The 27,630-nt window shown below is 37.9% G+C and overlaps 1 protein-coding gene across 1 annotated transcript; it reads right to left on the bottom strand.

Moving 5' to 3' along the window:
• Nucleotides 1–4,996: 4,996 nt before the first annotated feature.
• Nucleotides 4,997–27,369, bottom strand: LOC131787517 (trafficking protein particle complex subunit 11). The gene is made up of 35 exons (XM_066162383.1): nucleotides 27,169–27,369; nucleotides 26,082–26,251; nucleotides 25,427–25,497; nucleotides 24,841–24,955; nucleotides 23,776–23,848; nucleotides 23,078–23,104; nucleotides 22,686–22,759; nucleotides 22,008–22,104; nucleotides 21,079–21,212; nucleotides 20,452–20,512; nucleotides 19,943–20,023; nucleotides 19,137–19,224; nucleotides 18,765–18,844; nucleotides 18,371–18,449; nucleotides 17,749–17,803; nucleotides 17,453–17,474; nucleotides 17,310–17,387; nucleotides 16,850–16,985; nucleotides 16,485–16,557; nucleotides 15,340–15,397; nucleotides 14,668–14,802; nucleotides 14,107–14,285; nucleotides 13,650–13,775; nucleotides 13,404–13,447; nucleotides 12,893–12,987; nucleotides 11,912–11,971; nucleotides 11,448–11,513; nucleotides 10,892–10,957; nucleotides 10,089–10,196; nucleotides 9,639–9,690; nucleotides 8,921–9,032; nucleotides 8,415–8,506; nucleotides 7,452–7,585; nucleotides 7,067–7,234; nucleotides 4,997–6,197 (listed from the first exon to the last, which is right to left on the bottom strand). Exons 1-35 carry the CDS (start codon nucleotides 27,367–27,369, stop codon nucleotides 6,147–6,149), a joined length of 3,261 nt encoding a protein of 1,086 aa, XP_066018480.1. The 3' UTR covers nucleotides 4,997–6,146.
• Nucleotides 27,370–27,630: the final 261 nt, after the last annotated feature.

Here is a 27,630-nt window from a genome sequence, read left to right on the forward strand (position 1 = left end):
TGAAGAATTTAACTTATAAAGTATAGTGAAGATATCGACGCAAGTCTCTAAATTTAGAGAGAAATGGCACGTTTATTGTTTATGTAAAACATTTGGTATTAGTATACTCAAATATTAATATTGTTGCTTCACAAATTTCGTCTTTTATCACTGGCGTTTCATCCGCTTTTATTTTTTTAGCTTAAACCTCGTTTTAGTCAAATTCAGTTGAAAAGAAATTAAAGCCGGGTATATACGGTTTCTGTGAAGGAAACATGATTTTTTTTGAGGATAGAAAAATGGAACATAAAATTCTAATTTTGCGTGTGTCGAATGACGTAACATATTCAAATGACCATGATTCAGTAAAATCGCTTCAGGCATTGAATATTCATCAAGACACATCTGCTGCAAATGTAGAAGTCAACTCCCTACCTGCGGAAGGTTACCGGTCACCTCGCCACCAAGCAGACTCGCCACCAGCGAACTCGCCACCAAGGAACGATCTCGCCACCAACGTACTCGCCACCAAGCGAAGTCTTCTCGCCACCAACCACCAATAAAGAGATTAGTCGAGGACAGTAGGATGTTCGGCTGATAAGTCTGTACTCAAACTTTATAAACGTATGTTGTCGAAAGCACGTTCGAAACCGATAAGTTTGTTCGCTTGTCTGTACTCAAACTCAAGAGACTGTGATGTCAAGAATTTCCTGGGATATCAGCGAGGAAAGTTCACAATAAAAATTTTGACGTTTTTGATCTGGTTATCGGATATAAGTTTTAACTCCTCAACTTATTTTTATATCTTAGACTACCAATGAACCAGAAACTCCAGTCTATATCTATGATCTGTTTCTCTTATCTGCTCAAAAGGTACGTTACAGTTCATAAAAGAAAATTATAATACGTTTCTTTGAGAGCACGCGGTGTCATAGACTGACTTATCTTCTTGCGCCAGACAGTGGCGTTTTAACAGAAAAACAAACGTAGTTAATGACCAATGCAAATTAAAGCAACTGCAAAACAAGAGACTGTGATGTCAAGAATTTCCTGGGATATCAGCGAGGAAAGTTCACAATAAAAATTTTGACGTTTTTGATCTGTGTATCGATGGCGTGATTGTATTGATAAGGATAAAATACAGAGTATAAAGCCACAAACGTTTCGAAAAGTTGCCTTACACCGAATACATTTAACTGTTGTGGCGACTCGTTCACAACTTGAATTAACCAGTCACCGGGTAACCCAAACATATTGACTGGCTAATAAAGACCAATTACTACTAGGCTTTTGTTACTTTCTTTGTTGTGTTTTTAATGTATGCAAATTAGGACGTGCTTGAAAAACAATAGAAACCGTGTATAATACGCACCGTGATTTTGATGGTTATTTTTATAGAAAAAAAGTGCGTATTATACACGGGTAAATACGGTAACCCAAACATATTGACTGGAGCTTATTATTTGAGCGTGGTCTATCTGTGGAGGAGGTGGCTGAAAAAGTCCAGAGAAAGATGGGTAAAGAATGAATACACAATTGTCGGATTAAGATCCTGAAGTTGTACTTGCGCCTTAGCAAAAGACCCAGTGATATGGGTAGAGAGAGGACAAGAAACCATGTTAGAATGTTCTTAATACAATAAATGGTTTGAACCTGGGGGTAACATGTGATATTGTTATATACCTAGAATTTCAACAAAACGAGCACTGTGATTGGCTGATTCTTGGTCACGTGCCCCTGATCAAATTCATCAGGACTCTCGGGAAAATAAAACTAACTGTTTCCCTCGGGACCATACATTAAGTGTGGAGTGTTGTCTGATCGTCCGTATGAGTGTAATCCTGAGAAGGACTGTTATCAGTAGTCACCACTACCGACAACAGCTCTTCTCAGGTCTCCACTCACTTGGACGATCGGACTACTCTATTACATAATGCTCTTAGTAATAATCAACGAATGTAGTCTATTTCACCTCTGTTAAAATGTGATGAGCATCAAATAGTCGAGGAGGACCTATCACATTTTTGTTCCAATTCCGGTCTGATTTTTAGGTTGGAGGTTGCAATTAAATTTTCATATGAAAGGTCTAAAGGAAGATAACTAAACAAAAACAGAAAACAGAATAATCGCTCAAAGGTAAACTCTAAATTTGTAATTTTCCCTGAGAAAACGTTTTTTTTTCGGCTTACGTATAATCAGCCACACCGGTCCTACTCTTGGGTACCTCCCATCATCGTGGTGTATTCAATGAAACTTGATTTAAAGTTGTCTCTGTAAATAGTTTCATGTAAAAGCTGAAAAATGAACCGCAAACTTAGTAGCGTTATAAATTTAAACGGGTCAGTTTAATTATTAAAATTCACTCAGCAGCAAGGCCTTATCTCATTTACGTGCAATCTCTTCCTCTGGCGTAGCTGGTCATGTCCACGCTGTGTAGTCCTTCGCTCCAAAGCTTAAATCAAGGTGTTTTACGTCATATCTAGATTTCGATGAGGAAAATTTTGTTTTTCTGACATAGTACGGTATCATCATTCTCACTTAAATACTTTGGATAATGGAACGAGAATTCGATACTAGATTCTAAATCCCACACCTTTGTCGTCTCAATTTTGTGATTAAGGTGATTTCTCAGTTTTGCACTGCGCATCTCATACTGCGTGTAAAAATTACCTAGTCAGGGGAATGAGTACCCGTGCATTCTGAGAACACGGTATTGTTATCAATCCATGGACCGGGTAGAGAGGAACGATACTCTTTAGCTCTCGAACGAGCAGAGTGACCTAAATTCTTTTGCATGATTTTGGTGTACAATTTGTCCCCTTTAAAATTGGGAAATTTAAAAAGACTCTTCGAAGAGAAAAAAAAAAGATAAAGTTAAGAGCCTGCCCGTTACTCCAGGATGCAAATTTACGACCTTGAAAGGAAAGACTCATGGAACGTTTTGAGTCGATGTCATTTCAATTTGCGTGATTTTCCCACAAATTATATATCCACTTGTTCCCTATGCTCGACACTTCTGCCCATCAAGTTTTTCCAAGAGTTGCTCAAAAAGCCCTCCCAGCCCCAGCACTGTGAACCGATGAATTGATGCGCTTGATTAGTGCCAGTACAGGCATAAATGTGGTAAGTTTGGCCCACTTAATCTCCTAGAAAAGCACGGTAACCGATCTTTTTTTATTGTATTTTCGAAACAGAAATTGACGAGGAACACTAAATGAAAGTTTAAAAGAAAATTGTTGGATAATCTTTCTTTCTAAGAAATCAGCTCAAAAGATGAGTAACACGAGTTGAGGTGAACCAACCAGAGAAATCTACGGAAAAAATCTTCATGCGATCACGCCCTTCATTTTTATTTTCGGTGCCGAGAGCCTAATTTGCAAAGATTTTTCTGCACCAAAGCGTCGACAAGCTTCGCGCAAGGTGCATATTACAAGAGGCCAAGTGGCCAGTTAAAAGTTGACGGGTACTGACGAGCCTGCATGACACTCCTGCCATCCGCAAGCGATTTTAAACTTCTGTCTTCAAAGATTATATCTGACCGGGATTTATTTTAATGATTTTTTTTCCGGTGTAATTTTGAATAAGGTGCCATTTTCCCACCAGTGTGTTCTTGAGGATCGGATCGGTAAAGCCGCGTGTTTTTGCATGACAAAAGGCAATCTTTTCTTCTGTGTGCTGTTTTCTTTGTTTATTAAGTGACCCTTCTCTACTGGAGCAGATAACCCCAGACTGTATTTCTTCAGAACTTCGTCAGGTATCCGTTATCCCCTTCTTTAGTCGTATTTTTATCTCTGAACGTTTTTATTTAAATGTGGAGCGCGTCGCCAAAAAGTGTTTACAGACCGGCACCATTTCTGCTAAGCGTTGAGTTAATATGAACGAATTTCTCCGTAGAGGCGTGGGGTTGACAAGGATCCTTTAAGATGCTACATCAAAATCATTCATAAAAAATTGAAGGTTTTGCTAACAAAACCTTACAAAAGGTTTTGACAAAAAAAAATCAAACCAGATTTTAGTGGTTCGTTTTATACCTAAACTACTATTCATAACACTCATGATGATATGCGAAGTTGAAATACATTTAATAATGGGTATGTCATGGCTAGTTGAGCAGTCTCACGGCTATTTACATAATTTCCGATATTAAATTCTGGTTTGGCGTGAACATGATTCATTCTAGCTCAATTTTCAGCGGAGCCACGAAGAGGTGAACGGCCCACCCTCCCCCCCTGAAAAATTCCCGTTGGTCGTATCGTATCTTGAACACTTTTGTCCCAGCTTGGCTTAGCTCGCTGATCAGTCATTTTTCCTATACCATATTACAACTGAGCATGGGGATGAATGTTGATGAATCAAATACCGTTTTAACTTTACTGATTTCTCTTTACTTAACAGCCTTACGTGCGTGAACATTGTGTTGCGCTTATTATATCAGAAATATCATTTTTATGTAAAAAAAAACAAATAAATTCTTGAGTACGTAACCAATGCATCTTTCTGAGAATATTGGAAAAGAAAGCACAAAAAATTGAACTAGATCTTCCCTAATTTGGGATAGCTCTTTTTTTAATTTTAATGAAATACCGGATAGAGTACTTTCTCTTCTTTTTTCTATTAATTTAAAAAGTCTATTAAAAAACTTTTAGCTCTGTTCCCTTCGAGCAGTTCTCATCATTCACCCTGTCGGGGTCTCTTTTTTCTGTCAAAAGGTGAAAAACAACGGTTATTATTAACTCAACTAATATTTTAGACACAAAACAAATACACTTATACCAAGCACAATATGTAAAAATATAAATGACTAACACCCGTGTCTGATTGGCAGAGAGGCAGCTTATTTATAAAATGTACTATAGTACCATTATAACTAAGCAGATTTACATAATGCTCATCTTTCGTCAGAAAAGAGACATTTGGAAGCTCTGACATGTTTTACATTTCGAATTTCCCGATCCCCTTGAAAGATTTTTGGGTTGTTCTTGTGTTATAGATCCTTTAAGTAATAGGTAAACATAGCAACATAACATTGTTTTTTTTATTTCCTAAATTTCAATAAAAAATATGGCTGCTGCCATTAATTTTAGTCATTCGTCGTAGTTTAAATATTTTTGTATTGCCAGTTTGTTTTGTTGCTGTTGTTTTTTTCCATTATTTCCAGTTAAGTTTAAATGACTAAGACTATGTTGACTTTTACAATTTCCTTGCTAAGGAACGATAATTTCTTTAAGAATCGACGGTATAAGCTATAAATTCACAGAAATATCATAAATCACATATCAGTAGAAATTCACAAATGCTGCAATCTGATTGGCTACGCAACTACGTAGCCTCATACTGTCCAGGTGTCTAAAAACCATGAGCCTGTTTCGTTGTTAAGTTTTGAACGAGTTCAACTTAGAAACAGTTAAATCATTCGCTTTTGATTTCTCTGTGTGATAATTGATTCAGGCTTGGCCCACGTCAACGACCACGCGAAAGAAATCTTGAGCTCATAGGGCAATTTTCAATCCAAGATTACGTTTGTTTGTTCCACTCTGTCATTGATCCAGAAAACTTGGGCCACTCTCTTTCAACCAATCAGATGCAAAACTAAAACCAACCACGACTTAGTCGCCCGTGTTTTCCCGCGCTTTAGACAGGTTGTGTTCACTTTGATTTCTCTTGGCTCTTCAGAGTATTTTTTTTCTTTTGATTGGCTGTTGGGATTACTTTGGTTTCAGTTTTACGACACTTAGTCAAAAAGCGCTCCACCCGAAATTTCAAGGGTTAAATATGAACAAAACTGGGAAATGTCACCCCAACTCAACAAGAGAGAGAAATTCACAAACGGAGCAAAAATCGTCAGGCAAGTCGTCGTTCCATGTAATAGCGCTACTCTTAATTTCTTAATCCACCCAAAGGAAGTAGTGCAACTGATTCTACGTGATATCAGTACGACATGCGCGCAAAAACACGTAAGCGTATCTGTTAACCACAGAGTTGTTTGGCCTTAAACATCCTGCAATTCACCAGCCAGTGGACAAAAGCCCCCCACTAAAGAATTTCCTTCATGTGGCTGGCAGTTTACAGCGGTTCAAATCTCCGCTGCATCACTTTGCTGCTTAAAATCCTGTTGTGACTATAACTGGAAAGTTTGCCTCCAGTCTCTTCTGTTCCATTAGCTATCTTTAGTACTCGTAACCAGGCTTCTTCTCAGGTTTCAATTCCCGGCCTCGAGGCTGTGTGATAACAGACACGTTAAAAATGAGTTTTCCACTGAATTTCCAGTTGCTAATTATGGTAAAAACCTCTATAACTGATTTTGCATAGATATCCTACATGCTAACTTTTAAAAGTTGTGACTACTCCATTTTATAACTAATCACTGGTATTCCAGTCGCTAGTTGTACAAAAAACTTCTGGACCTGTTTTCGCAAGGATATCCTACGTGCTAACTTTTAACACTGATAACAAATAAATTTTTGGTATGTGTGATTTGTTCAGAAAGTCAGTCCACGCTGTGTAATAACACATTACACAGCCATCCCTTCCAACAAGGTTAATGCAGCTGTTTATTTTGTTGTTGTTGTTTTTGTTTTGTTTTGTCTTTTCGTTTCAGGGCCATAGAGGTGTTGCAAATACGGCCACCGGGCCTGAGAATTCACATCCACTTTCAAGTCAGGAAGTCCTCATAAGTGACTAAAGACAGGATTTCCCCTTACAATATCAAAACAATATAAAGCAGACAAGTTATGCCAACAAAAAAATTAGCAATTAGGGGGATTATCAGTTGATCCAATGACAAACTCTCCGAATTAACATCTAAAGAATCGTAAGACAGACAGTAAGGAGAGTTAATAAAAATATCTTGGGAGTGAAAGGGTTAAAGGATACAGCCTTTCAGCGAGAAGCCAGTGTGGCGATTAGAATCATTAACGTTACGGTAATCGAAAACTTGAATAATTTATAATTAATATAGTGAACCGAATTAGAACGATAATTGTGTTAACAAATATAACATACCAACTTGACCGTTATCCGATGTTCTGCCAACGTGTTGCAAAATAGTTGCATTTTTTCACGTTTTGGACATAAAAAAGTTTCTTACCTTTATAAAAACATTGGTCGGAACCAGTTTCTGCGCATATTCATCCCAGCTAACCTGAAAGCGAGGCAGTTTGAAATGCAGCTTGGGAAGAGTCAAAAAGCCGGCGTAAAGAGGGTACAAACTGAACTTGAGTCTCTGATCGCCAGTTGGCAGCAGACGAAATTGAATCTGGAAAAGAAATTCATCGTTAACAACTATTCACAAAGTTGCGTTGGCTTCTGGCAAATTCCGCCCACGTTTCTCGTAGATAAATGGCAAAGGATATTGGGAGTTTGACTGGCCAATCACAGCGCAGTAGCCAATAATATACTTCTTCAAGTATATTATTTCACCAAACCCCCTCGGATGAGACATGTTTTACGTGTAGCAAGTAAGCTGAACTAACCTGTTTATGACCTGAATACATAAAGGCGTCACTTGGCTCCACTGTGACTTCGACTTCCTGGACTTGAAGCGTTCTATTGCGGACGAGATAGCTTGCGAAAAGTGGAGTCTGTACACAGCCGTATGCAGGCAAATCTGAAAAAAAAACGGTACAATAAATACATTTTTTCCCTTTGGTCTTGTAACGAGGGCGTGTCTCCATGAGGATTAGAGCCCCAGAACTTCGAATTCCGCTCTCGAATGGCAAGCTCCACTTCTTCTTTGTCCAACGCTTGTGACACGAAGGAAAATATCTTTCTTTACTTTATTACGGAGCTTAAAATTTACCGCCTTTCCTTTTCTATTCATCAACAAATACATATATTTAAAGCTAATTTGGTTTCATCAACTGAAGTGATAATGTAAATTGGCCATTGACCAAGGATTTCTACAGCTGAAGTATCGACGTAGGGCTGACGCTCGAAAAGTCAGCTTGAGAAACTCTTTACAGAGACCAATTTATTTTATAAACTTTGTTGATAAAACAACTATTGTGCAATACCCCAACCGACGCAACACCAAATTATGTCAAAAAACGTACCCCCTCTATACATTTATTAACACTGAGTTTAACCACGTTTTTTTATGAGTAGCTTCTCCTAGTGCGTGTAAGGTTTTAGAACTAACTTTCCCGCGTTTGTTACCCATCTCTCGAACAATTTGAAACCCTGTAAAAAGCGCGGGAAGAGTGCTTTTGCACAACCTTATCGACTTCATCGTGTTTATGCTAATTTGCCCGCAATTTTACTAAATTTTGTGTACCACTCAATTTTGTTCTCCCAGTCACATTTGGACGACGATGCCTCTACAAAAGCTGCACGATATTATCAGGTCAACAGCGAGAAGCATGAAAAGACCCTTTCGTATATAGTTTGATTTTGACGCTTGGCATATTGCCGTATGAATAACATTGCTGGATACGTACCTGCCTGTATCGCAAAAGGAACACCCTCTACTGTTACAGAGGGGAAAGTGAGCTCTGTCACCACAACTGGAAACTTATCAGCCGCAGAAGTTCTGGAGAATTAAAAAATTTAAAATGATTAAATCAAGCAACGAAAGGATTGGGACATATTCTCCTAAATAAGGTTCAGTTGAAAAGGCATCAGTGGATCTACCGAGTGTTGGCAAAAACCAAAAACCAAAGTAATAAAATCGGCACATCAGAACAAATGAGAACACGAAGAAAAAACAAGCAAACTGCCTGAAGCGCGGGAAAACGCAGGTGGGCCAAGTCGCTATTGGTTTAAACTCTGCATTTCATGATTGGTTGAGAGAGACAGTTGCGCAACTTTCCTTGTCCAATCACAGAGCAAAGGAAGGCGGACCAAATTTTGAATGCAGTTCGGTATTACATTGGGTACTCCATTGAAAATTGTCTCAATATTTATCTCACTTTTCTTAGTCCCTCGAGTGTAATCACGGACTTACCGTCTCCACTGGAGGGCAAGACTTCCAATGTTCACGACCTTCATTTTACTGACACCCTCTTTAACAGCTAAGCAGTAGCATTCCGACGCACTTTCACCCTGTTGCAAAGAGACTGGGACCACCATACATGACGTTAGAAGGAGAAAGAGACAAAGTATCCTGTAAAGATTTAACAGCTAGCAAGTTGGGAATAATTGCCAAATTTTCACGAGAAATCTTGAAACCCGCAATTTGCATATAGGGGCACAAATCGCAAAGCTGTATGTTTTCACCAAGTGGGGCCTTGAAAACCCGTCAACAAAATCCACCTCCTGTTCCCATGCAAATTCTTACCCCCTTCCTCCGTTGGTCATTGTTTTAAATGAAGAGGGGCCTTGAAAACGCCTCAACAAAATTCTCCTCGTATTCCCACGTAGATTTCCCCCCTCTCTCTCCATTGGTCTACACAATCGCTCAACCTTGTGTAGTATGAGGAGGGGGCCTTGAAAGCCTTGAAGCCCCTCAGGAAAATTCCCATCGTATTCCCCTGCAGATTTGGTCCAAAAAATCGGTCAACCTTGTCTAGTTTCCCCAAATGTTTGGCGATTAGTTAAAAAGAAGCCCGATACGCTGTAACAACGACAATCTCACGGATTTTTTGGGACGGCAGTGCAAGTAGACGCATCCTTAACTAATTCAGATCGGTTATTCTCGTAATACACAGACATGCAATCCTTACTCCCTTGCAGCTGCGATCCCATCTCTTCACCCACAATATTCACTTCAGGAGACTGAAATCAAACAAACAAACAAACAGTTGTCCAGAATGTCTGCTTGTTCTTTCTACCATAGTTGAAAGTAGCACCCGACTATTCTCTAGAAGATATAGGTTCCCCGTCAATCCCCGATAAAGCTTGAATTGCTCAGACTGCTTTTTCTTCAGTGAGTTAAATCGCAAAGTTCCGGCGGGGGAAATCACGCACTTAGGTTAAAGTGTATATCTATGCACTGGCTTACATTCCCATCCTGGCTCGTGGGGGGGCGTGGGGGGGGGGGAGGGGGGGGAAGGGGAGAGGAAAGGCTGCATATGCTCTCCTGCTCCATCGACTTGTTATCTTCTCGATTATATTTTCTTAAGGAAGACAAACCCAGTTTTTGCGAACATAAATTGTATTGTTTACAACCTCACCATATTCAATGTAGTGGTGACCATGGTAACAGGCCAAGGTGAGGTGCATTTGATACCAGCTAATAAGAGGAATGGTTCTTCTTCGAACAGCTGATCCAGTCTCTCCAACTGAGAATAAACGCAAATCAATGATTTAGGCTCATTAAATTGCTGTGGTGTACACGCCCCCCCCCCCCCCCAAAAAAAAAAAAAGAATTAAAAAAACGAAAATGCAATTAATTTTAGTTCCCTGTAAATATGGACTCAAAGCAAACCATGACGACCACAATGAGGGTGTTACAAAACAAAAGATCAAATTGGCAGATCGGCACGTGCGTATAAAATCTTTGTACATTTATTAGCCGTCTTTGGCAAAACTCCAACGTGATATCAACCAAATTTGCGTGGTCTGTGTACGGAAACCCCAATGGAATTCTACACGGCTTCCTTACGTTATGCTACGGTTGACGTGTAGCGCTGTAAGAAACGGTAAACACATTCAGCCATTTGCGAAATTATAAATTCATTTTTAAACCATCGTTTACTGCGGCGTTGCCTTGACGCTAATCAACAATTCCAACAACAGTACCCTAATTCAGAGGCGTGTTGGTCCAGACCAGGTTTATATTCGCAGAGTTATGCCACGATAAAAAAATTTTGACGGATTTATAAATGCATTAATTTATGCCGTAACTTTCAGAGTAAGAAAGAAATTTGAGACAAGAGCGAGAGCACGTTTGCACAGATAGCCAAAAGCGCAAGTTTGATCGATTCCAAGAGACGTAAAATTGCAGCGTAAAAAAATATTGCCTACTTTCCCTTACCTTGAGATTTGTCAGAGACAAAGAGATTTCAAATGGCGTAACAGTCTTGATAACAACACTTTCCTCCTAGGGCGGGTATAAATCAGGACAGTAGAGAAAGAAGAAAGCAAAAAGACGTCGTGATTTTATATTCACCATGTGAAGGATTTTTCAATTGAGTGTCGAAAGAAATCTAAGATTACTTGTGTTCTGTGATTGGTCCAGAAAACTCGCGCCACTTTCTCAACCAATCAGATGCAATAATAAAGCCATGTTTTCCCGCCCTTTGGGTATTGTTGTTTTTACTTTCAGTTCTCATTGACTCTTTAAGGTATTCTCCTGTCTTCGGATTGGCCGTTGTGATTACTTTGGTTATGGTCTTACGACAGTCAATCGAAAAGCGCTCCATGTTACAAGTGCAACTTACATTCACAAGTGCAACAACATTAAAAAGCGAACGAGGATTAAAATTAAATGTGGAAATTTACGCGGCGCTTGCAAATTTGTTTAGTCCTGTGGATTAGAATACTGAGAGGTAGCTTTATCTTTTCTTTAAGACACAAAAGAGTGATCTCACCTTGGCACAAGTACAAGTGACTGGCGACGAATTTGGTTCTACTTGGACATCTACTGTATAAGTAATCTGCATAAAAACAAAACAAGAAAATATGAATCTTTTTAAAGAATGTAAGATATCTTAACTTGAAACTTGATCCTTAGAGATTAAGAACATAGAAAAATATTGCGTATCTAAAGGTATTGTATAGAGATCTTTCAACTACGTATTGAATGGAACTCATAGCCAACAGAACATGCACAATAGGGTGAACGGAGGCAAGCGGAAGTGACGTACGAGGGAGAGACGGGAGAAAAATGACGCACTCCTCCCCTCTTGCATATCCTCGTTCGCTTTAAAAACGCAAAAATGTTGCGCCTCTTCTGCAGGCTACGTATAGCACGAAAATATGACTTGAGTTCTCTAAACAGACGCCCAAATATTTGTGATTAAAGGTGCAATTACAGCTTACTTAGGTATTATACCTTTGCTGTTACAGTCCGCGATCCCACTTGAGAGCATTTGACGAAGTACGACCTCTCGATCTAGGAAGAAAAGACGAAAGGGACACATTGACAATATGCAAGACGTGAACTACGACGGTTCATTGGTGCTAAAGCCTAATTTTCCTGCACACTAGACAAACGAAGTATCCAAAAGCACTAAGTAGAGTATGAAAAAGAATCAATGGGCGCATCAAGTACAAATATCCTGCGATATTGTACGGTTATTTCGACAGTTAGTTACTTTGTACGGAAGAAAAAAAATCTTGTAAATAGGATGTAGGGTATGAAATTAATTTTTAAGCTCGGTAGAGAAAATGAGAAAGATCTTATCTTCTTGTCATGAGCGTGAGACAAAGAAAAACTTCTGAGTGCTCATGAGGAATCGAACCTCAGATCTTCGGATTCCGCGCTCCGATGCTCTACCACTGAGCCACAGAGACTCCATGATGAACAAGGCCCATTACGAAGTTCAAATATGAAACGCGTCCTGCATACTGTTAGCATCAGCAATGTCGGCTATGGTTGGCTATGCTTACGTTAGTTGATCCATTGGAGAAATGAATGGACGACATCTTCGTATAAATAAATCAGTTGGATAACGAATAACCTATCAGAAGTTTTGGTGTATGGCATCGCTGAGTATTTTCATTCGTTGGTTTTCAATTTGAATCGGTTGTCAAAATACGACAACGTCGTAAAAATACACAGCCATACTACACACCAAAACGTCTAAAAGGATAAAAGTACATTGTGTCATAAGGTTCACAATGTGAAGAAACCAATAAATTCACCACCACCATCAAAGTTTTCCGTTCACAAATCTAAAGCAACTCACGTGTCGCAAATCAAATTTCACTCTGAAATGCATAGCTTGTTGGTTACGGGTAGAGACGCAAGGGTCGAAGATAAAATTCGTAGCCATGCACGCCTATGTATCATCCTTTATACAACCTCTCATACCTTATCAGTCTTTCCATCCACAGTAAATTCCAAAAAGTTCGTTGCATCTCTCTCAGCCTGATCTGCTGCGAGTACTTCTGAGTATATCAAAGCGCCTGGGAATACAATTAAAAGAAACTCGACATTTTGAACGAAAACATATTAATCGGTCAGATTATGAAAGCAATTTGGAGCAATTTTCAACTAAGTGTTGAAAGTAAACCAAGATTACATTGGGTTTGCCTAACTTCGCTGTGTGATTGGTCCAGAAAACTAGCGCCACTCTCTCCACCAATCAGATGTAAAACTTCGGTTTTACCTTGAACTCTAATTGGCTCTTAAAGTTATTTTCCTTTCTTCTGATTGGCTGTTGTGATTCCTGTGGTTTGGGTTTACGACGCTCAAGCAAAAAGCGCTTTAACTTTCTAATCTTCCGACGTAGGAAAATACCCAGGCTCTCTCGGATTGAATATCTTTATTGACATATGACAATATAACATTTGGGAAGACGTTGTTGTTTTAAAACACTCACCTCTTTCGGGAGATTCCTGCTCGTCCTGAAATCCAAGCCATACTCTAAAAAAAGGCATATATTGTTGTTGTAACGCTTGAAAGAGGAGTAAGGTTCATGGAAACCGAAAAAAGCGCGAAAATGTGAGAAAGGCAGAGACATGTTGCGAAAGCATTACTTTCAAATCAAAAATAGACGGGAGGAGAGGAGGGAACTGGTTCACGTTCTTGTTTAACACTTAAATAAAAACACATTGAAAAGGCATACCTGATGTCTTTCAGCGGTGTATCTTCCAAACTCTCAACAACCAGCTGAAGTCCATACAGCTCGTTTACGAGGGCGGGTGGTTCGTGCTTCAGTGTGATATTAACTCTAGGCTTGCGCGGTTCAATTCTGGCGTAAAGAGTTCGCGAAGGGAACTGATATCAACAATAAATTCCACCTTGTTGGGGTCATAATTATTCATTAGACTAATTACTTTCCGAAGAACTCTCAATACCATGTGATTCAGGCCTGTAAGCAATTACCATTCAAGTGGATACCGTTCTTTACGCGCACTGATTGGCTAACTGGGAGGTAGATACGTTAAAAATGTTTTGAATCACTAGTCATCAGTTTATGTGGTATAAACTGAAACAATAATTCACCTCTGCGTCTGTTAATAATTGTTACTATAAACTTCACTCCGTAGTTTAAGATTCAATGGAAAACATGCATGACTTACTTGATCTTCGAGATGACCTTTAACTCATCCCAGTCAAACTGATCCTCTTTGCTGGCGGATTTTAAACCATATGAAACAAAAGGGAGGTTTTGGTTACCAGTCTCCCCTCCCCAGCCACTCCACACCAGTACAGCACACCGAGACTCACGGGACCCCAACTCCAGAGCAACGGAGGTGACCTAGGAACCACAACGAAGAAAGCTTAAATCTGAAATCTCCAAAGCGGTCTCATCCGGAAAAAAGTTTTCTGTCAAACTTTGCCGGTGACACGACCGAGAGATCTGGGTTTGAGCCCTGGTTGGGATCACTGAGTAATGTTGTTGGGCAAAAATTCTTTACTCTACACCTAGGAATGATAAAGCGCGGGGAAGCGGGGGGAGGGGGGCAATCTTACTTTGGACTGGCAGCAATACTCTAAAGATAGTTTCTAGTAAAAGACCATTAGCTTTTCCTCTTTTGGCGACTAGTCTCGTCAGCTGACTGCAACATTATCATTTCATACAAATAAATTATTGATGAGTGCGAAGACTCGTATGGGGAAGTATTTCAGTAATTTTTTACCTGAAGTAGTTTTCCAACATCCTCAGGCTGGGGCACTAGTTGAAATGGTATGACTTTGGTCTTTGCAGGAAGAAGATACAATCCACCTTCCCCTTGAGCGGACCCAGTCTCCACAACACACTGTTGGTTATAAAACTAAGATAAAAGATAAAAGAAAATTGAGTCAGGCCAGTAGAAAATGCAACCAAATTAGCTTCCAGAGTGTCATGGCATGATTACAGGCAGACAGACACGAAATTAGCCTGTTCCAAGCATGCAATCACAGCCGTGAAATTTCAATCACAGCTAAGCACAAGAGCATATTAGTGACGCGTACTCGGTCGACCTCCTCGCCTGAAGAAGACTGGCAGTATGCAGTCGAAATGTTGCGATTCACACCCGAAGTGACCACAAATGATTACATTTCACTTTTGACGCCTTCAAGATCATAGACAATAAGACATCAGCTCAACGCCATATGCAAAACCAAACCAATCATGCCTTTATTATCCGCGTTTCCTACACTTACTGTTCTACACAGTTGTTTGATGTCGGTTCTCCTCGGTGCATTTTATGGTCGACCTTCGTTCCGGTTAGCTGTGGTAGTTACCTTGCTATTGTAAGCTTGAGACTAAACTGTGCTTTCATATTACGTAACACTAGCCTAACGTATGTAGGAATATTTTAACTTACCTGATTGCTAAAGAAAACGGCAATCTTCGAGAATCGGATGGGAAATGGGCAAGAAACCCTGAAATATAACAACACACAACAATAACAAGTGTTTAGACCTTTATTTAGAACAACTTTGAATTGATTGTCAATGGTAGTCCGGGACTACATCAGTTTTTCCTCGTTACGGTCAAAGATCGGTCTTGAAAATTCGAGCCACTATCTCTGCCAATCTCCCGCCTTTTCCCGCTCTTTATGGCAGTTTGTTTGTACGTTGAGTTTTCGTAAGCTTCTCGTGATATTTTCCTTTATCCTGAGTTGCCGTTGAGGTTATTTTAGGTTGCTGTACAACACTCAATCGAAAAGCGCTCTCAATGAATCACCGAATCGTCACCATGCATAATAGAGCTAAATAACTTCAGTGCTGACAGTTTTGAACCAAGGTTGTGGTCTCTTAAAAGCTTCCTCTTAACCATATCATTCCCATGAGTAATCACAACTTACATTCTCCATACTTTGATAATTTTTAACGAAGACAGTTTACGAGAATTAAGAAAATGATCCATTAAGGGATATTCAAGAAAGAGACGACATGTTACGGTGCGTCTGTTCAATAATAAATTACAGATGACGTCAAAATGTATCACTTTTGGTTCTTTCCAGCATTTTAGCGTCGTCTGTGATCTATTATGGAACAGACGTATGGCATCAGGGGATCTGTTTGTCAAATATAACATCAAATCCTCATGGCACGATAACATGTCTAGCCCTACACGTAGGAAATGCTTTCCTGCAGATCAGGTACGAAATTAGCCTTTTCCAAGCGTTCAGAGTGAAAACCAGAGAGGTTTAAGGTCAGATCGCGTGCTTCATAACGCTCACAAAGAATCACCGAATTGTTACCATGCATAACAGAGCTAAATAATTGCAGTGCAGATGTGAAAATGTATCACTTTTTTGTTATTTCCAACATTTTGACGTCGTCTGTGATCTGTTAATGAACAGACACACGGCATCATGGAATCTGTTTGTCACGTATAAAACGAAATTCTCGTGACTCACCATCAAAAGAAAAATCTATCATTGGTTTGGAGAATTAATAAGATCTTTAGAGTTAAAGGTGAAAGCTGTTTTGGATTAAGCGACTCTAAGAAGACATTACAAACCTTAAGAAAATTTGAAGAAGGATGGTAGAATCTGCTGTTGTTGAAACTGAATCAAAGACTGCCTTGCATTCCACTGAAGGAAGAACAAAATTGAAAACAACAGGAAATATTACAATATCACACGCTCCTTTGCATAAAACAAATAAAATAAATTCATTCATTCATTAATATTTTGAACTTAAAAATTTTACCAGTCTCTTTATCAAGTCTTAAATTCAAAGGGTATTAAAGAAGTTTTTTTCTACCCTACAAGATTTTGGTTGCTGTATTTGGAAATTGAATTTAAGAGTTTCTACGGCTAAATTCAGTTTCCGCCTCTGTAAACTGTGAAAAAAAAATACACAGTAGAGTTGACATTTTCTTACCAAATGGTGCTATTTGTTCCATCTGTATGGTAAATACTTGGGGCGCCTGTGGTGTCACTTTAAGTGTTTTCCATAGCTCTTTAGCTTCTTCCACTGCTTCAAAGTCACAGCCTGGCTCGGGCTCAGGACATTCATTCTGTTTGTAATTCCAATGAAAAATTAGAAATGAAACATGATACAGTGATAAGAATTCAGTTGTCTTTCGTAACATGCTCATCCTGTAATAGTAGCACTCGACAAAAAGCGAGTTATCCACGCGCGAAAGATCAGCCATGCGGGCAAGGAAACTCTCTTTCCCGCGTTTTTAACTCGCGTTCAGCCGCGCGCGTGCTTTCCATGTCTAAATCACCAGTGTCAGGGTCGTAGATGACAAAAACAGAAAGAATCAGCGTAAACTCGTTCTACAATAAAAGTTCCTCCATAAATCCTCTTTAAACGACCATTGGCAGTAAGTCCTTACCGACATGACGTGAATAAGATTAGTTTGACATCTTGTTTTCTCTTCAGGTGAATTTTCAACATCTGATGTTTTCTTGAATCAAGGACTTTACCACTAATACAATAACAAAATATTGGGTAAGATGTTTTACTAACGTATTACACCCAGGTGACTTTTCCCAACAACCTTAAAGAAGAAATCTACGAGGGTTATGAATAAAGCCCTGAAAAATGCACATCTAAATTACATTTTGGTCTGAATTCCTCAATAAAGTTAAATGAAATATTAATCCACTCATTTTGTGGTAAGTTAGCGTCTTTTCACGAAATTTCTTTCACGTAACGGCCTCCGACCGAAAGTAATTTCGTAGGAAGACGCTTCAAACGGCCTGGTCTGCCTGTGGTACAATACTTGATCACTACTGATTCTAAACTGAAACATTCTCTTATGCTACACTCACAATAAAGCTTTACTGTAATCTCTAGCATGGTAATACTCCTCACCCATCTGAACCACTGCAGAATTAACAAAAAAGACTTGCTTTTAACGTGAACATGAAAGAACTTCAGAGCATACAGTAGAAAATGATTAGCTTGCCCAGTTATCCATATGCAATATTAATCATCATTGTAACTACTATTCAACGTACAGTTGTATCCTTATGTTTTATCAAGTATTCTTATTGCATATTATTGTCATATTGTTAATTAGATACGAAAAGCCAATAGACCTCGACTATGTACACTATATCACTCTGCTTCGTAAATTTAATAAAAAAAACATTTAAAAGCACTACATGTACATTGTCATGAAGAAACAAAAGCTTTTAGTTGCATCTTGCCAAGTTCTTAACCCTTTACACTCTAAAATCAGTCTATATATTCTCCATACTGTTCTTTATACATTTCCTAAGGTGCTGACAAGGAGATTTTGTTCACCAATCAAAAGCCTCTTTGGTTGGTGATCATTTCCTTTATTCTCATGACCTTAACATGTGATTCAGGGCTGATATTTTAGGGAGAAATTTGATGCTGGTCACTCTTAGGGTTTAAAGGGTTAAAGTGAAAAAAGAGAGAACTTACTCAGGTATCTCTTCATCCTGGGTGATTTGTACTTTTTAAACTGAGCCACTGCACTACTGAGAAGGGGAATGATAACCCACTGGGAGAAAAAAAAAAGGAGCCAATATTCTAAGTACCTCAACCAAATACACAAAGTAGGTTGGCATAAATAAAGAGATTGATGGTAAGAGTATTTGCTAACAAGGTATTATGTAATACTGACAATTAGGATTTCAAATTCATTATTGCTTTGGTTTGGCTAGAAAGCTCATTGATGCAATTGTGTGCAACCAAAAATTTACAGTCATATTAACCTTGCATTTAAACTTAATTTGTCACCATGATTTCTCCCTGACATTTATCTGATCTTAATTTTCTTGAAATGAAAGTCTGCCAAACAATACAGTGCACTTACAGAATGGTCCACTTGGATTTCTTGGGACTGCAAGGCTATAATTCCAGCCTTCTCTATTCCTGCATCTGGTGGTTCTGTTCCTACAAATATATTAAGTCAAATGAACCCAGCAGTTCTACAAATTAAAGGAAAGTATTGCATCTCAACAGATCAAGTTTCAAATAAGCTCGAAAAAAAAGTTTTACGATTTTTCTTCTGACAGAGTGTTTTTAATACACGAAAAGTTTTCTCTTATCAAATGGAACAAAATTCTAACACTGAGCTTTTCAACCAGTACATGGTTTGCAAAGGAAACTTACTGAGTGTCTCAACACCTTTTGTACTTACTCTAAAAAACACTGCAAGAGGAAAAAATTTTATATTTGCAGTTACCTTGAAAACCTTGTCTCCAAGGTCTCTGACCATAGAAGTCGAGATTTCCAGCATTTTCTAAGGGATTCATAGTAAGTGGAGTGGTAGTCTAGAGATGAATTAATAACAGATTCCAATGTATTAACTAAAAAGTAACTCACCAGACTCAATGAACAATAAAAGTTAATTATATGCAGAAAACAAATGACCCTTTTGAGTGGTAGTTAATTGGTTTTTGGTTAGGTGTACTCTGAAGGGAATCTATGACTCTTTCTTGCCACTAGTTTACATTCAACATTATCCCACACTACAAGGGTGGTTTAAAGTCTAAGGCAATATTACTTATATCAAAACCTTCCCTGCCCCTCCACAAAACAATTTCAAATTTTGTGTGCTTTGTAAATGTTACCAGGTTTAGTGCCTAAACTTAGGCTTTACCAACATTCCTAGAGGGGGGAGTTCTGTGTACACAGCTGAATTGGCAAAAGATGGCCTTTTGTAATATGTTTGGATATAGGATATGTTTTTGATAACTGTCCCAACAAGCTTTGACCTCCATTGTAGCTATGTCCACTCATGTGCACAAGTATGTAGCCCAATTTATCTGAGTAAGGCCCTCCAGGAAAAGTTCTTCAGAAATAATTTGTACTTCAAAATTACCTACGTCAGACAGTTCTAGTCTTCAAATTTATATTGGTAAGTTTCAACTAATGATAAAAAAATGGTCATTTTCATTAAGAAAAATATTGCTCCTTTGAGTTTGTGTCTGTCACTGTTCCTTCAGATCTTTCTCAGCAATCCTCTGGCATGATAATAATTTTACTTACATGACACAAGCCCTGGCAAAGCTGTCTCCTGACAATGGCATTGTTTGCTGCTTGTTGATAGTAAAATCCTGGGTGTTGAGTCTGTGATAAAGTAACAGTTAAGTCTTTACCAGAATCTGAGAGTATGACTGATTTGGACACTCTAATCAGTCACTAGACCAGATTTGTTTGGGCACATTTACATCAATCCTATTTATTAAGGTGCCTCTCTCTGTTTATAGCCAAAATTTAATTAGGGGAGAAAAGATCTTCATGATTGTTAAGAGATGACAAAAAAGTACCTTTAAAACAGAAAAACACTCCATTATATTGCATACAATTATCATAAGAGATATAACATAATGGGAGACAATTTTTTCTTTATTCTAAATACCAATTCAGAATACTTAGTAACATAATTAGTAAGAATTTCTTTCTCTTCTTACAGATGTATTGTTGTTTGTAGATTTAATAAATAAATATTTCATTCATTGAACCAATATGCCAACACAGATCTTCTACATTGTTACCTGTAAGGCGGTTAAACCATTTCTGATGGCTTCATCAAACAGTTCTCCAAATAAACTGAACCTGTATTAATTTTTCACATAGTTTGTTATTGATTAAGCCTCTATAATTCCCTACCATGCAGCATGTTGTATTAAATTTGACAATTATTCATCATTGAACTGACTAACAAATTATTTAAAAGTCTCCTGTTTTTCATCACTTCGGTTCCATTATGTTGAAAAGTTCAGTTAAAAATTTCACTTCAACTTGACCTGTTCTTGATCTAATGTTGTTAAGAAACAAGAGTTGTTAGATCCTGGTCACAGCTTGGGTTTCTTTGAAAGCAAAAACCTTCTAGAACACAAACCAAAGAGGACTCACCACATCAAAGCTTATCATGGTTTCTGTAGCATAAAGAGACTAAAAGTTCTCTCTCTGGATTTGATGCTACATATAGGTCTGGTAGATTACCCCCTGCCCCCACCCCCCAGCATTTTTATCAAATTCCCTTCATAATTGGCCGATACTTATTTCAACTCTGGGGTGGAGGGAGGTACTTTAGCTGTACATATGTAAGTGCCCAAAAAACAAACTGAATGCAGACCTTCCAGTTAAGAGTGAGGAGGCTAAACAGAAAAAATACTCACTGTTTGGAGAGCCAGGCTGAGTGTTCAAAGGCTAAGTCAGGGCAGCCAACCTTTTCCTTAAACAAATCCACATGCTTTCTGAATTGTGATATGGCATCTAATGGGGCTGATGCTCGGAAACTTAGACGGCAAATCTGTGGAACAATAATATTAATAAAAATTGATTAATACTGTTTGGTTGTCAGGATAACTCAAAAGTCTGTAATATATGTTGTAGGAGGGATATAAATCACCAGATAAATTGGTCCCATAGGACATTTAAATTCCACTGAATCTAAATTTGGTTTTTTTATGACCACTCTGCCAATAACCATTTTGTTTCTGTTTGTCACTGTTTCCAAAACACTCCTATAAGTGACCATATTAAAAAATGTTGGACACATTTTTGGTACTGTGTTTCTCATAAGCAGTCACCGACAGGTTTGTTATAAAATCAGAGAGAAATAAGGAATATTTCATCAACGTTGTAAGCGACACATTCTATAATGTAGTTTCATTCTGAAATGAAATTGGATGGTTAAGTGGGTAAACTGATTTCAAGAATTAATAAATACCAAATAACTACTGTACCATAGTTCACTCATAACTTTCTGATCATATTTTTCTAAAATAAACTTATTAAATGGCCACCTCCATAAAGTGCCCACTTAAGAGCGACTTGACTGTACACCTCAGACTTAGAATTACAGATGGAGATCTTTTGATTTAACGGCACAATTAAGGTATCTGGTGAAAAATTTACCTTGTATCTTTGACAAAAGGAGTACATAATCCCAAAAATGTAAAATTACGTGATAAGAGATCATGTCTTTAACTCATCCAAGATGTACAATGTCTTCTTCCCATCATTACTTTTATGTAACTATTATTACAATGGTATACACCAAATATATATTGATTAGAGTTCTAAAATATGAAAAAACACAAACCTTGTAATTAATAAATCCAGCAACAACTTTGATCTCTAGTATGTTCATGTCAGTTGTCTTGATTTCTCCAAGAAGACTGTATGCTTGCCTGTAGTGCCTGGGGTTAAAAATTAAAAAAGTCTTACATCAATCAGCTGATGTCTGGTGTGTTAATATGCAAATGTAACTAACTTGGGAGTTTATGTTGAGAGATCTCCAAGGCAGGAAGACTGAAAATATTGGGGGAAGAAATCTGTGGCAGGAGTTGCCAATTTTGTAAACTGTCTTTGGCTGTCATGTGGCAAGGCAGAACAACTTTAAACTCTCTGTCATTTTCTTTCATAAAAAAAATTTTGCTCCTTCTCCTCCACTGTCCTAGTTCTAAACCTTGAGATACCTTGTAAAAATCCTACACTAATTGCTGATCATTTCAGAGACGAGCATTGCTGTCAGCTGAAAGTATATTGTTTAATATTCTCACAAGGTGTCCTTTTCAAAATTTTCATTTCTACTTTTCCTCTTTATATTTTCTTTTCTCAAAAAAGTCTCTTAACAGAAAGTTGGCTAATACAGCCCTGAAAGTTCCTTTTCCTTCCTGACCCCTTAACCAAAAAAAAGGGAAACACTGAGATCTACCTTTTGGCCAACTAATTGTTGTCATTGTAAGATCAATAAAAAAATAAATACTGACGAACTTACTTGATAGCAGAGTGAGGGTCTTGTCTTAGCTCATTGAAAAAGGCAACCTTGAATTGGTGTCGCACCAACAATAGCTACAACAACAGTAGAGAAGCAAAATAAGAGATTTATGAATTGTTGAGGCCATTTGCAAAGCAAAATGTGGTCAGTGATGTCTTTGGTGGAATATAATAATAATATATATATAAGAGGGTAGCAAAAAAAAGACACCGAATGAGAAACATTTCAAAGTAACACCCTTTAAAGCTGACATCAACAAGCTTTTTCTGCTTAGAATTCGTGGTAACTCTTTCCCTCAGCCTTTCACTAAATGTAGTTCTGTAGTTTGAGTAGAATCCATCACATCAAATTATTGACATACAAAGATCACTTTTGCAAATTAAAGTTCTCACCTGATGAGTTCCTTTGTTAAGAAATTCCTAATGATCATAAAGAGCATGAAAACATAATAAGTGTCTCTTCATTCCGTATATTGATAAAATTTTACTTTTTGTGCTACAACAAAATTATTTTGATGGTAATTCTGGCTAGTGAAAAGGTAATCTATAAAAACATTACATTGCGCTACCAGGCAAGTTATACAGGATTGAATATGACCCAGAATTTTGGCACATTTTCCAACAGACAGTTTTAGTTACTGATACTTTTCTGTCCTTGATCTGAGAAGAGAAATTTACTTAGTACAGGGGGAGTGTCCTACTAAAAAACCCAATGGCTTTAGCATGAATTTATGTCGAACTAAGGCAGTTAAACCAAAAGAGTCCAAAAAGCTAACCAGAACGCTATCTTTTCCCCTTTTACTGACTAGTTGAAAATTCAATTCAAGACACTCAGAGACTGTGGCCTCATCTTCAATCTGTGTCATCCATCTACGTATCATCTATGTACAAGACAATGTAGACAGTGACAGTTGAAAATAAATTTTAGACAAGGACCATTCCACAGTGGACAAAGTTTATTACATTTGCCACTGCATCTCCCTAGTTTCTGCAGCAAGAAGCAAATACAGGCTTGTTGCTTCCTCCTGGCTGGGATTTTAATAACCTGACCTTCTCCCTACTCCCTCAAATTTCCAGAATTGCAACCTCACCTTGTGGGCTTTAACTCTCCTACATTCTCCATGGTAATAACTCTGTGCTAAATCATAAAAAGCATTCTCCAGCCTTAAAAAAAAAGAAGAAGAAGAAAAATTAATATTTATCTCATAAGTTTCAAACCTGTTCCTTTTTTATTTTGAAGCGCATGAATTTCATGTCCCATGAATGACTACGATAACTTGTAGTATGATCATTCAACTGTTTCACTCCCATGAGTGACCAAGACAGAATTTCTCCTTACAATATCAATACAATATCAACTAGATTAGAGATGAGAATAAAGAAAAATATCAATTTGGGGATAAGTAGTTGATCTGATCAAAAATTCTCCAAACTAATATTATAAGAATTGTATGGTTGACAGTAAGGAGAATTACAAATTTGATCTGGGAGTTAAAGGGTTAATCAGATGAAAACACAAATCAATAGAGAGGCTGTTAACTCTCTTGGGAAGGTCTTGATAAATGCTGATAACATCTGATTTTCTGATAGATATTCCCTTATTTTTAAAACATTCTCATCCCATGTAAGTAACTAAACAACTTGTAGTGAGTCTAAAGTTAGTTTAACCCTTTAAGTCCCACCAGTGACCAAGACAAAATTTCTCCTCACACATCAGTACAATATCAAGCAGACAAGTAATGAGAATAAAGAAAAAATATCCAGTGGAGGATTATTGGTTGATCCAATTCCAAATTCTCCACACAAACATCACATGAATTGTATGGCAGACAGTAAAGAGAATTACTAATGAAATCTTGAGACTAAGTTAAAGGGTTACTAGAGTCTGAGGCTTTACTCATGTAAAAGCTTTTCAATTTCTTTCTACTTCACTGTCACTTTTTCCAAATAATTCTAACTAACTTAGTCTTTATTGTGTCCTGTTTTGTAACTTTTCTTGATCAGCTACAATAAATACAATAGAAAAAATATGAAACTCTTACTAAATAAATCTTTTCCTATATTTGACAAAGGTTGGGCTTTTACATTCAACTGCAAACTCAATGAAAACCAATCTCATCAAAATCAATCGAAAATGATAAATTTTGTACAAATACCTAATTGTGTAGCCAATCAAGTGATCTGTATGTGGAAGGACAAACAATGATTTGGCTGACAGGTCACATGCACTGCACAGTGTTGCTGCCCTCTCTAGTGCTTGCAAATCATCACCTGTGATTCATTATAATAGCATAAATTTCCTCCATGAAGGGTACTCAAGTCCTTGGATACAGGAACTAATATGAAATAATGTATTTTTTTCTGAAGCATGTCAACAGGTTGGAATCTTAAATTCTTGACTTTGATTGGCTAATTGTACTCTAGTCACTGGTCCAGCTTGTTAAAATACAGTTTTACAATCATGTTTTTCTATGTGGGAAGAAACTGTGCCCTTGACCTTGATTACAGACACCACTCTTGAGTCATACTCAACACTTTGGGTGCAGTTTTTCCCCATTTTCCAGCCCATGCCTTGCTCAATAAATGACATGTAACTCTCATTGTAATGCCTCTGGCAGATTTTTAAGATAGACCTGGCAGTCACTTATGGTTTGACGTTAGCATGAAAACACTAAACATGGATCTAAAACTCTCTACTTAATAACATCATCTTCTGACTTCTATGTATTTATTGATGTTTACCTGGAGGAAGAGGAGCATTCTTTTGGATAAGAACCACAGCAACCTTAGTGTTCTGGTCTTGAAGACTGGTCCTGCTCAGAAATGAAAAGATTGCTTTGAATGGTTTAATGTACAGGATTGAAGTTATAGAATACAAAATTATTCATTGTACTGGTTATATTTTTTCGCATTCAATGAGCTGATAAGTTCGAAAGTAACAACTTCAAAAGTTGTAATGTTCTTATTATAACTTACAAGTATCTGATTGTCGCTTGGTAAAGAAGGAGGTTTTCAGAGTGTGAAGAGCACTTACTGTTGTTATGACAAACGTATTTCATGGTTGTTATTTGAATAGCACTCTAAATCACAGGAATTGTTAATTAAGCTGATGATTGGACAAAAGTCTTTTTCTTTTGTTTATTAAACAATTGTTTTTTGCTCAAATTTATGTGTTAGTTTGATACATTATTCTGTGTGTGTATCCATTAGAGAGTGTGGAATAAAGTTTCTGAGTTGTACAATGTCATAAAAATCAATATATACAATGGAACCCTCTTGTCTAAAAATCAAACCACAGTTGTCATATTACTTAAAAATTTTCAGTCATGTCATTAGTGCTAATTAAAGTTCACTGTTATAGAGGAGTAAGATAACAATCTCACTCTCTTGTTATTACCTGACTCTTTCTAGTTTTGAAGCACATTCAGTTTGCCTGTCTTTCCACTGAACGTCATCCCAATCCAACTCATAAAACATGACCACCACAGCAGGAGAGAGATAAAGATGTTTGTGCATCCATTTTGTCTTCAAGATACCCTTTGGTATGTACCACTCATAGGTAGACCGCTACAAGGAAACAAGACTCAGTGATAAAAAGCCAGCATATACTCGCATAAGCAGAGGTCTGAGTAACTCTGGTTACAGGAGGCATACTGCTTCTGTGAGGTCTTACATTCCTATGGCTATCTGCTAAGATTTTCAATGTTAGTGACCCCACTCATGGCTGTGTCTGCCCTCACTTATGGAAAATGTTACTGAGACCCCATGCACACCTACAAAGATAAAGGTTCTCTTAACACTTCAAATCCCGCGAGTGACAGGGACAGAACTTACTTCTAAAATTTCAATGCAATATCAAGCAGACAAGTGATGAGAAAAAAGAAAAAAGAAAAAATTAGAGGATCATTAGTTGATCCAATTCCAGATTCTCTGAGCTAACATCCTAAGAATTGTACGCCAGACAGTACAGAGAATTACTAAGGAAATCTTTGGAGGGAAAGGTTTGAGAGAGTCAGAACTCAAGGAAGCAAGAGAATGCTTCCTTGGGAAAAAAAACCCAGGGGTATGATTGAATTGTGATTAACTCTTTTGATGATTTTGTGGAAATCACTCATAGAACTTTCTTTATAAAATTGTATAAGAAAAATGAAACAGTGGTAGCTTCCTATATGCAGACACCCTTGCTGTATGAAAATAGTGTCCATTTAACCCTTAAGCATCTAATTTCTCCTTGTTATACAACCCCAGAATCAAACATTAAGCTAAGGTCATGAGAATAAAGGAAATGATCACCAACTACAGCTCTTGATTGTTACCTTAGGAAAGTATTGGGAAAAGTATGGAGAATATTCATACTGATGTTCGGGTTTAAAGGGTGAGCTTCCACTGTACTGAAAGAGCTTAAATGTAACCAAAATAAGAAGAATTTCACGTAATCAAAGGATTTAAGAGTAACTACACTTAAAAGCGATAGGAAAGCTCACCTTTGATTTTGCTTTGGAAAATTCGTGATCAATTGGTAAAAGTCTGAAGGATAGTGGAACTCTCTCAGGATGCCTGTTCACAGAAAAAGACTCCCAGATAGCTTTGTGCAAAGGTTTCTGATTAATATCAAGTCCCATAAGAGCTGTGAGGCCCAAAGGACGGGTCGCCAGTTCTGTCGGAAATTCGCTGGCTGCCGCCATCTTTGTTCAGGCTAGAAATGTAACCTGGCCGGCTGAAACGGTGACCGGTAGTGACTGGAACGGAAATATATATGGACTCAGATTTTTTTAGCAGCAGTGGTGAATGGCTATCAGCGATTAAGTCGTTTTGCTTAAGGGTCGTTTCTTTAACGACCAGTTGTTAGCTATAAAAGCGTCTTAGGTCGTTTCGCCAACGTTTTAGGTTATTTCACAAACATCTTTGGTGCCTTCAGCCACTGGCGCTTTCTTTCAAATATTTCA

Source organism: Pocillopora verrucosa, chromosome 2 (genome assembly GCF_036669915.1).
Source record: "Pocillopora verrucosa isolate sample1 chromosome 2, ASM3666991v2, whole genome shotgun sequence".
NCBI classification, from domain to species: Eukaryota; Metazoa; Cnidaria; class Anthozoa; order Scleractinia; family Pocilloporidae; genus Pocillopora; species Pocillopora verrucosa.

Bases quoted from the DNA above. Each gene is read 5' to 3' on its own strand.
- LOC131787517 (XM_066162383.1), bottom strand. From the start codon at position 27,369: ATGGCGGCAGCCAGCGAATTTCCGACAGAACTGGCGACCCGTCCTTTG. The intron at 20,024-20,451 runs GTAACAATGTAG...ACTTTATCACAG, and splicing joins ATGGTTTAACCGCCTTACAG to ACTCAACACCCAGGATTTTA. The intron at 8,507-8,920 runs GTAAGTCCGTGA...TTAATTCTCCAG, and splicing joins CTTGCCCTCCAGTGGAGACG to AACTTCTGCGGCTGATAAGT.